Raw genomic sequence first — 11,515 nt, forward strand, 5'->3', positions numbered from 1 at the left:
ATTAAAAGCTCAAATCAACGAACTAAATAGGCCTGTAAGGAAAAAAGCTCTCACAAACATTCTTCTCTATATCGCAAATTCTTACTACGGCGGTTTTGATTTTATTTTTTTATTTACTCTTTATTATTATTATTATTATTATTATTATTTTGCTTTTTATGTTTTCTTAATTGTATCTTTTTTTTTTCTTTGTTTTCTCATGAACAAAAAGCTTCATGCCTAAAACTTCAACCAAAAAGGAAAAAAAAAAGAAACAGAGAGATTGAGAAATAATGATACTAAAGTTAGGAATTAAAATTAAACGGTGGGTGTGAAAAGAAAAATGAAGTGGTCGAGAATTAATAAAAAGAGAAATAGTTAGGAGGTCATTTTGGAATAATAGGTTGTGTAAAAAATTAATCCATTTCAAAATTAGGTCCGGCTATATATTTAGAAGGGAAGTGAGGAGAGTAAGATTGAGGGTGTAAATAGAACCACGATAACCATCGAGAATTGTGGTGCAGTTGTTATGACCGGAAAATTTATTGAAGAAATTATTATATAAGCTAAAATTTCTTAAAATTCTCTGTATTATGACTATGAATACTTTAATGATAAGTATTTATTGATAATAATATTGAATAGAAAATTATAAGCTAAAGATCAGAAATTTCTGAATTCTGATATAGTTACTGAATTTCGGACTGTAATTATGAAAGAGGCACGGAATGCTATGCTATTCCCACAAGCGGGTAAACACATGAATATTAATTTTAAGAAATGAAAACGAATTGAAAAACATCAATTTTAGGGTTTTAGAAACAATTAGAACAAAGAACAGACGAAAAAGGGATTCGGAAGGCCGAACCGAGAAAATTATAGTGTTTGACCGATTAGGGTTGACCGAGTTGCAATTTGTTGACCAAGAGTCGGCCAATAGGTCACTCTTGAAAGGTTAGTCAAGATTGAGTAAAGTTGACCAAGTTGACCAACTGTCTAAAAAACGCAGATAAAACGTGCACCGGATAGGAATTAAACTAAACCGAAATAAGATAGTTATTAAAAGTGAATGGTTGAGATTTAAGGTGATTAATGGATGGAGGGCTGGGATTAGGATACATGGAAAGAGAGGATATGGCCGGCCAAAACTTAGGGGAGAAGCCAAATAGATATTTTGATTTTCTTTTCAAAAAGGACCCTATAAATGCCAAAATTACACCCAAATCCCCCATCACTTTAGGACCGGGTTTGTAAGGGAAAAATGCAAACAAAATGTTCATTTTCCAAGTAAAAAACCAGAGAGCACTCAGCCATAGAGAGAAAAACAAAATTTTCCAAAGTGAGAAAAACGAGTTCAAATCGAAATCGGCGGAAAACAATCGTTGATTAGCGCCACTAGAGCTTTCCTTCATTCTTCTAAGGTAAAATTTTAATTTTCTCCTCATTTTCCACTGTAGCTGCATGTCCATGAACAGGAGAAACCATGGAAAATTTTTGCTAAGAATAATGATAAAAAAATGAGAAAGGCCGTGATATGTGTTTGAAAGGTTAAAATAACGGATAAAACGAGCTATGGTTAGCAAGGGAAACACGAAAATTAGACGAAATTCTGCCGAAATTTCGTTTGAGAATATAAACCAAACCCGGTTATAATGAAGAATAGGAGGAATGAAATGTGTAAAATAAGTTGATTAGGTGATTGAAGATGTGTGGAAACCTAAAATGATGAAAATTCTTAGTTTCAGGATGATTTCCGAAATAGGTCCAAAATGGTTATTTTAGGCTAAATATGCACGAGTTTGGTGCACATTGGTGATATAGGAGATGTCTCGGTCCAGATACCGAACATAAAAATCGTAGATCGTTTCAAGGACTTTAGACACGACATGCGCACTTTAAGAAAATAACATTCATAGAACCACGAACTCGAGTTAAATTGAATTGCAATTATTGGTCTTAGATTACAAATTTAACAATTCAAAATTTATATGATAGGATCAGTACATGATCAAGGCAACAGAGTTTTTGGTGACTCGAAAGTCGTGAGTTTAGTGGAATTTCTGTAAGTACCAGCAGTTTTGTTTTGTCTACGACATGAATAAGCATATTTCTTTGTGTTGCACAAAATTGTGCATATTGTAGGTTCAATGCACACTAATATGTGGAAGATGCTTCTTCATTATTATTTATTGCGATGAATGTGCTTATAGACTTAAAGTAGCAGTAGAATTTTTATCTGTGAAAAAGTCAAAGCCAACAAAAGTCAAACTTTGAAATAAAGTCAAATTTCTTAGGAAATTGACAGAAATGCTTAAAAATGCAATATAAGATTAAAACTACCGTCATGATAAGAAAAGATGATAATAAGACGATTTACGAAGTAAAGATGATAAATGATAAAAAGTTAATAAAACTGTTTGTACCGATCTTCACAAGGGAGATTATTATGAATAAAATCAAGGATGAGTTGATTTCGGGTATCTCTCCCACTCCTCATTGGGTATGTGTGCAACGGTACAACAGGAACGGGGCCCGTAAGAAGTAAAAATTATAAAAATGAAAGACATAAGAACGAACGAAAGAAAAAGAAGTATGACATGAATGAAAGAAACGAAAGGAAACAAAGTATGAAATGAAAGAGGGCATAATACGATAAATGTTTTAATGTTTAGAAAATGTGTTAGGATGTATGACATGAATGCATATATGGTATGCATTACTGATTGCACTTATTGTGTCTGATGTTACTTACTGAGAGAAAGCTCATTCCATTTGTTCGTGTTATAGGAAGCTCGGGTTAGGCACTGGTTCCCTAAAATCTATTGGTGGGCGTGGAGAAAGGATGAATCAGGAGAGTGTGGGCAAGTGGGTAATGGATGCACCATGTGTTTTGAAAACGCTACTATGTGTATAAAGTATATTGTATTATATAAGTAAGCTATGTAATGAAAGTAAAGTATACGAGACAACGAGGCTAAGTTTAGCAACCTTAAGTCACAAAGTATGTTAATGTATCCAAAATACTATTATGTTAATGACATTTGAACGGCAGTAGTATGCAAATGGTATGTTAGATGTATTATCACACCTAGGAAAAAGGTTTTAAAGTTTTAAAAGAAATTTTATCTACGGATTATTTAATATTTAGAAGTTGAAAATGTTTTAGGAAAAGTATTTTTTTAATATTTGAGTTTTACTATAAAATATTAATAAAGTTTTATCCTGTCAAAGTATATTAGTATTTATCTTACTATTGAAATAAAAAATAGCCTAGAATTAAGATTTTATAGTTTTAAAGTAGTAGAAGTTAAAATATAAGCTAAAAATGAACGTAATAATGATGACTAGAAGTAAGGGTCGTCACAGCTGTAGTCAGGACGCCTTTATTAGGACGCCTCTGCTCGTCCTCTTAGGTTTGAAACTCCATAGCCACATGAAGGTTCGAGCATAATTGGGAAATTAAGTGGGGGCACTCGTGGCAGGTGGGGGAAACTAGTTTGATAGTTGAGTGGAGCCTAGTTCAGGCTCTTTCCATTCCTCAGTGGTCTTCAAAATCGCTCCTTTTTATATAGAAAAAAGGAAAAAAAAAAAAAAAAAAGTAACCACGATAAGATTATTTTTTATAGTCATAATCCACAATCGCTCAACTTCGTCAGTTTGTTCTTAGAACTAGATGATTATTTATCCTTTTGTGACCAATAATTTGAAAGTTGGTCGGACACGAAAATTTAAACATATATATTTGTCGTTTTCATACAAATATGTATTGAGTCAGCCCATGCTTCGTCATTATATATATGCGCATATTAACGAGAGAGGTATCCAGGAATTAATTCTATGGAAACAGCGTCCACGAGATCAAAGCAAATTTTCTTAAGGTGTGTATAAGTTTTGGTTCTGGTTTTGTTGGAACTTAAGTTTGGAGATATTCATCGACACAAGCGTTTTTAGGATTGATGGCCATTGTACATTAAGGTGTAAGTTTTATTGTTTTACCTTTTTATCCTAAAAATAAATAAATAAATAAAAAAACCTTATGTTGTCGTTTCCAATAATTTTTTTTTCCTAGAATGACATTACAAATTAGCAGCTTTTATGTGTTTTAATATAGTTTTGATGCTCGAATTCCTGAATGTTAGAAGTGGTGCAGATTTATTTCTATCGTTAAACTTGCAACTATACTAGATTGCTTGCCACAAATAGAATATAAACTTGAAAAAATGTGACAGTGGCTTCTTTGATGCATTTTTGGACATAACACACATGATACTTAAATTTTTTTTTTTTTTTTTTTTTTTTGTAAATAAACTTACCTACTATTCATCATATTGGTTCTGCTCATGAATGATATGAAAACTGTATGATTGACGTGCAGAAAATTAAAGTGGAGATTGTTTATTAGTTACGTCTTAGAAAAATCAGAAAGAAAACGGTGGAAATGGGCGGATCGTACATCTATTAAGGTGCTTCTCATTTAAATAAAACAGGATAGGCCATGACGAGTCACACAATGCAAGTATGATTCGTTGGAGTGTAAAAAACGCTTTCTAATTCAGTGCTCTTTGCTGTGCCACCATGCATAACATATGATAAATTTGTAGCAAATTTAACATCTGATTATTATCTGTTGATATGTTTACTTTTTTAATTTACATTTGTAATTTGCATTTTCAAATTATTTTAAGTTAAATTTTACTTTTTACAACTTTTAAAACTTAATAATTATGATAAAAAGGAAAAACAATATTTGAAATAATTATGATAAAGAGGAAAAAAATATTTGAAATAGTATTGTGTATTAGAGGACAAATAAAAACTTAATAGTTATGATATGTTACATATTATTTGTATTATGGTCTTGATAAGTGTGCCAACTCAATTATTGGCATGTACTGGTATATCTTTTGTTCCTCTGTTACCATTTTATTAAATATTGATTAAAATAAAACAAGCTGCAGTAGATTCAAGACACTATTCCCTCATGAATCACGACGCACCTGGGTAAAATTATAAATTATGATTCAGGTATCAAAGTCTTAAAAAATGTACCTTTTGCCGGGTGCAAGTGTTTATTTGAAAAGTGTTTTGTTTGTGCTCGTTTTTTAGTTTTGATTTTTGGTTTTTGTTTTTGTTTTTGTTTTTTGTTTTTTTTTTCCCTCAAATGTCTTTGATACATCAGTTTCTATGTAGAATTTCCTTTAAAAGACCATAGAAATGGGAACCGAAGATGTCAGACCAAGCAAATTGCAAGATCCGGGACCAGAACAGCATGCGAACGTAGTAGATCAGTACAGGAAGCCTTTGCCCTACCTACTGGAAGATTCCAGTAAGTTATAAATCTGTCAACTCTACTTGAAAGAACCGTTTTCCTTTGTTGTCAAAGGGTCAAACTAGTTGTCAAAGACAAAAATAAAAAGAAAAAGAAAGAATCCCAAAACAAGCTGGACATCCCTTGACAATATACAAGCCTCTCTAGTCTCTTACCCTCCTTTCGCTCTCTTTCTTCCTTTTTGAAAAACATATATAGCTATAAAAGACTAATTCTTGCCCATTCCAAGATAGCTAATAAGGTTTATTTTATTTTATTCTTGAATAAAGTTCTATTATTAAGCTGAAAACCGGGAACACAACGCATTAAATAAAGGCCACTACGAAATATATATATATATGTGTGTGTATATCTATATATTTTCTCTTTAACAGTGTTCTGATACGTGATTCTCAATACTTGTGGAACTAGCAAAAGAATTTCTCTACCGATGTTGATCGTGGATTGAAGTTCAGTATACAGTATACCTAAGAATTCTAGGAAACTACTTAATAGTGTTTAACACATGAAAAACATAACAAGAAAAGGCTAAAATGGGACTTAGGTAGCGTTAAACATAAGTCAATATACTATGCAAAAAATAAAATAAAATAGAAATCTATTAATCTATTAATTGATACAAATTAATGTCAGAAAAATAACATCTTTTAAAATTTAATCATTCGCAGAAAATATGGAAAAGTGAAGAAGAAAAAATTGCAACTAAAGACTCAAAACTAATAGCATTGAAGAAATTACAATACAAATTAAATTAAAGAACTACGAGCTTTTTTCAAAACTAATGACTTTAGAAGAGAAAGGTCATGGTTCGTGCTTTAATTAGCGTTAAATAAGTGTTTCAATGCTTAAGGTCCCGTTCTTTTCGCTGATTCGAGTTTAGAATTCGAGTTTTGCTACAATAAAAAGTTCTCAGAAACAGTCACATCTAACTTTTTTGCTACAGTAAAAAGCTCTCACACAACATCACATCTCAACTCGAATTAAAAACTCAAATTAGCGAACCAAACGGATATTAAGTTTTGATGACAATATGCCTCCAAACGAAGGAAAACTCGATTTCCATCATTTCTGCCTCAGGCACTCAGCTAGACAGTCAACAATAATATAGTCTCGAGCCACCACACCAAAACCATCCTTAAAAGGCTGCATCCATGTTGAGTTTCATCACTCCCCATGACGGCGGCTCCTGAGAGACCGTCGCCGAAGACGAACATGTTAGCTCCCTCCAGTAGAGCTCACAGAGCATATAGTAACGTATCCTTGTATTCACTAAAGGAGCGGTAAATTAATACCTGATACTAAATTATGTATCATCAAGGTCAAGAACCAATCGAGTCTGAGGTTTTTGAAATTCACCGGTCAACTCTTGAGAGAAAACTACCGGTTTGGCACTCAAATTATGTTACTGAGAGCATAGAGTAGTTTGGAGTATTTCTTGTTGTCATGGTCAAGATAGTAAATTAATATAAATCAGGTCGAAAAAAATTTCTGATCATCCTATTTAGTACTGAACATCGTTTCATGTGTAAACCGATTAATTTGAAATATAGAACGAGTAACTCTAGTTTAAGTGAAAGTAAGTTTTTATAAATAATTATAAAAAAAAGGGGGACATAGTAAAAGAATTTGTGATGCGGCGCTTGACGAAATGAACGAACAATATTTTACATATATATTTTCAAAATTTTACGCAGGAGAGGCAAGACAACAATATCTACATGCAGGGGTTCCCCTATACAGAGCTGCATTGAGGGGTGACTGGACAGCCGCTCAAACAATCATCATGGAAGACAAGAAAATATTACATGCGGCTATTACAATAGCAGGAGAAACTGTTCTTCACGTGGCCGCAGGAGCGAAAGATGTTCATTTTGTGAAGCAATTGTTGGATTTGATGGACGAAGCAGAGGTGGAATTGCAAGATTGCAATGGGAACACCGCCTTTTGCTTAGCTGTTGTATCTGGAAGTGTAGAAATTGTTATGATTTGGATGGAAAAAAATACTGAGTTGCCACTGATTCCGGGCGGGCGGGGAAACAAGCGATTTGAATACTGCCGGCCCGCTCGCTTTTAGTGACCATTAATAGTTCTCCTTACTAGTTAATTATCTCTATTACTTTTAACATACTGCTATATAAGCTACAATTTTCTGACTTTAGTCTTTATGGATATTGGACCGCGTCTATATATAGGTTTAGCCTTGAAAATGCTTGACGACAACAGTGCACTGGCCATCGCGCGTGACGTAAATGGTGAGACAGCGCTGCATGTCTTAGCTCGAAAGCCATTGGCATTTTTTAAGCGAAATACAAGCTTATGCAAGAGCTACTTTAACAGAAGTATGTTTCTTTCTACTACCCCCTTTTTTGTTTTTTCCTGTTTTGTTTTATATTTAGAAAGGTATTAGACTGTTAGTATGGCAAATTAACAGATGCAAATATTCCGTGCAGACAATTTGGATTTCTAATGTTTCCACTTGCCTAATAAGCTAGCATAGGCTACGGTGTAGCGAAGCCATGTTATAAAGAATTCTCACTACATCAATAAAATCTCACTACATCAATAATAGAAGTTGTATTTAGTACTGATTTAACTCCATCATCCTAGGTTTGACATCCTCATACCATACAAATTCTGTAGAGAGCGATGCCCTTAAACTTACGAGAGGCATATGGAAAGAAATTTTGGTTTCTTTACCTGACTTGGAGGTAAAGCAACTTATTGACAAACCATCAAGATTTTTATTTGAAGCGGCCGAATTAGGGAACTTTCAATTTTTGGCGGAGCTTATTCACTCTTACCCTGATCTGGTATGGGAAGTGGATGAGAAAAACCAAACCATCTTCCATGTTGCAGTGTTAAATCGTCATGCAAACATCTTCAATCTAATACATGAGACTGGCTTCGTCAAAGAAGTCATATTAACCTACGAAGACGGTGAGAATAACAATATTTTACACCTCGCTGCGACATTACCGCCTAAACATAGATTGAACCCTGAGGTTGGAGGAATATTGCAATTACAACAGGAGTTATTATGGTTTGAGGTAAACCCTTTACATATAGCTATAAATTCGGTTCCCCGCATTCCTGTGAATCCAACAGATTGGTAATTAATCTTCGATTTGAATACTTAATTTTGCAGGCTGTGAAGAAGATCATGCTACCATCTTACGCAGAAAAGAAAAATTCTAATGGCTTAACCCCTCAAGATTTATTCACTTTAGAACATGCCACAATGCTTAAAGATGGAGAGAATTGGATGAAAAGTACAGCTACATCATGCATGTTGGTTTCCCTGCTTCTTACCACTCTAGTTATTACAGCGGCCTTCCATGCTATAAACAATATTAAAGAAAGAACTCCGTTTTCATCGGACGTTCTCAACGTATCCGAATCAGTAGCATTAGTTTCATCTTCAGTCTCAACCCTAGTGTTCTTCTCCATTCTCACATCAAATTACGGAAAAAAGGATTTCCTTTGTTTGCTACCCTTGAAGCTAATAGTCGGAGTTGCTACACTTTTCGTCTCTATGTCAAGCATGATGGCAGCATTCATTGGAAGGTTCTCCGTGTCTCTTCCTCGTGATGGACTAAAGTGGGTTCCTACTCTGACTTTTATGGGTATATCTATTCCAGTTGCTTTAGTTATTCTCGTACAACTGTACCAACTTCTATGGAAATTGTGGGATTCTACATTTGTCTCCAGACCTTTGTCAGGGAAAGGCAAGAATCATGTGCTTCATAAGTAACTAAGTGCCAGCTTGTACGTGGAATCACAGGACGCTAGCTTGTGTGATGAGAGCGTGCACTTTTCATGTAGAAAAAAGCTAAATGGCTCCGCGACGCTGAATGGCTCCGCAGACATATAAGGTGGGCCCATGCTCTTGTGGGGCCCACCCCCATGTGTGTGCGGAGCCTTAGCTCAGCGGAGCTGTTTAGCGGGGCTCTTTCATGTATTATAGTTGTTATTTCAGGATATGTCACTTAATGGTCTGTATCTTTATATGTGCGTGGGGAATTGCAGCTCCGCGGACATGTTTAGCAGAACTCTTTCATGTATTATAGTTTTGTATATATGCCAGGATCTGTTCCTTAGTGGTCTGTATCTTTATGTGTATCTTCTACTATTTCCTATTTTAGTTGCATATGTCTGTCCTTCCTTAGATTCACGTTTTCTGTGAGTGTGCTCCTTCTTCCCCACCTATAAGACGTGAGTGATTAAGCAAAAATATTAATAATAATATTTTACGCACAACATAATTTCACCTACATTAGAATTTAATTAGCGTAAGAGTTTATTATTTTTAGTTCGACCATTTAAGATTATAAAAATAATTTTTTAATTATAATTCCTTGATACAAGAGAAAACCTTTTGAATCTAATTCCAAGGCAAAACCCCAAGTGCGTCTTTGAAAAATTCGAGCCCAAAGAGCGCAAGTTCAAAGAATACTAGGTCTGTAGCCCAAAAGACTCCGAAGCTCAGAAATATTACTTATAAGAATTTGGACTAGCTATTGGCTAAATCTTGGCAATAAATTCTGTTTTTTAAAATAGATCAAGATAATTTCCCAGAGGACTTTTAAGGGAAATGCCACAGATTTTAAGCTTAGATTGACATATGTACAAAAACATAAACTATTACAGAGAATACCATAACTATATCATCATAATATATTCAAAATTCTAAATATCCTTAGGATACTTGTAGGTATCTGGCAATGATACCATGGGATATTGATTGATATCCGGCCACAATACCAGTACCCAATCGTGATACCGACCAGTATTCAACTGCAACACCGGCGTCCGGTCGTCATACCAGCTAGTATCCACCATTACCATTAGCACTTCCACTACCATAATACTATAAACATACAAAATGTTACAAAATAACAAAAAAAATACATAACAAATAATAAAAACATTTCACAGATAAAAAAACTAAACAATAGTCGGACATCAAGCACCGGAGACGATCTCCACCACCGTGGCTGTCGTGCGCGGTCGGTTTATCCGCGCATCTCGGGCACAAGAAATGTCAGATCTCCACGAGCAGTCCATACCGCCTCAAGGCCCTCCCTCAGAGATCTTAGATCTTCTTGCCACTGTGGGAGATCAAATTCCTTCATTGGAGATCTTCGAACCTTAGCACCGCGAGATTCTGTCTGCCGCTGCTGAGTGGAGATTGCCTCGATTCATCGTCGCAAATCAAATACTGTAGATCTCCGGTGACGCACGACGCCTTGTTGATGCTGGTGAAGAGGGGAGGAGATCATCTCCAATAATGGCCCAGGCTGGCGACGAAGTCTAGCAGGTTAGAGAGAGAGAGAGAGGAGAGAGGAAGAGCAAAAGAGTAGCTTTGGGTATTTTGGTCTACACAGTTTCTTTTTTTAACTAGCCGTAGCTGAAATTGGAAGAGTTTTTCTCCTCCCGGCACAAGGCAATCCACACTAAACAGTTGTGGTATCCTCCTAAATATCTCGTTCTCGGAGCCGAGCAAGTCCAGTGACCCAAATCAGTTCACAAAGCCCAACAACCAAGCTGACCCAAGTCAAATATTCACGTCTAGCATGGACAATGCCTCAAATCAAACACACCAACCTACCAATTCCATTTTTTCACATAAATCCAAACCTGTTTTACCCAAAGGTAACCAAACAACAATTATTTATGTTACGTCACGGTCCAGCAATCGATCGTTCCTTTGGCTGTCAAGCGCCGAGGTATCCTCAGTCGAGAGTTGGTTGCTGACATCGAGGAAAAGGTAGTACGTAGGATGCCCTCAAGACGACATGAGTTCATGCAGGAGGAGGATATGCATCGAGAACTCCACCCAAGCCGTGAGGTTCACGACGTCGAGAGAGTAGCCCAGTCAAATCTAAACCAAACCACGTCAACTCAAGAAAAGATACACTGTTACAATTGCCACGATTCGGGTCAGGAAATCAGATAACTAATAAAGGTGATTGGCCTGATTTGGTAGTTAAAATCGTAGATGTACAACTGCCAGATCCCAAGATTTAGGTGAAACAGGATGATCTCCTCGGGAAATGTAGATGAGATCTCTAATATGTGAAAGGCCTATAAATAGAGCCGGCTTGATTCATTAAGTTTTTGACGCACTATTCTACTGCTTGAAAAGATTGTAGTCAGTAAAATATTTGTGCATCCACAAGTGAACGTAGGCAAAGATTTCTTGCCGAA

At 35.5% G+C, this 11,515-nt stretch overlaps 1 protein-coding gene across 1 annotated transcript; it reads left to right on the forward strand.

The window, feature by feature from the left end:
- Positions 1-5,193: 5,193 nt before the first annotated feature.
- On the forward strand, positions 5,194-9,059 carry LOC21389432. The gene is made up of 5 exons (XM_010107689.2): positions 5,194-5,305; positions 7,003-7,275; positions 7,501-7,647; positions 7,916-8,355; positions 8,454-9,059. The coding sequence occupies exons 1-5, from the start codon at positions 5,194-5,196 to the stop codon at positions 9,057-9,059; spliced, it is 1,578 nt and encodes a 525-aa protein (XP_010105991.2).
- Positions 9,060-11,515: the final 2,456 nt, after the last annotated feature.

This window comes from Morus notabilis, unplaced genomic scaffold, assembly GCF_000414095.1.
Source record: "Morus notabilis unplaced genomic scaffold, ASM41409v2 Scaffold566, whole genome shotgun sequence".
Taxonomy (NCBI): domain Eukaryota; kingdom Viridiplantae; phylum Streptophyta; class Magnoliopsida; order Rosales; family Moraceae; genus Morus; species Morus notabilis.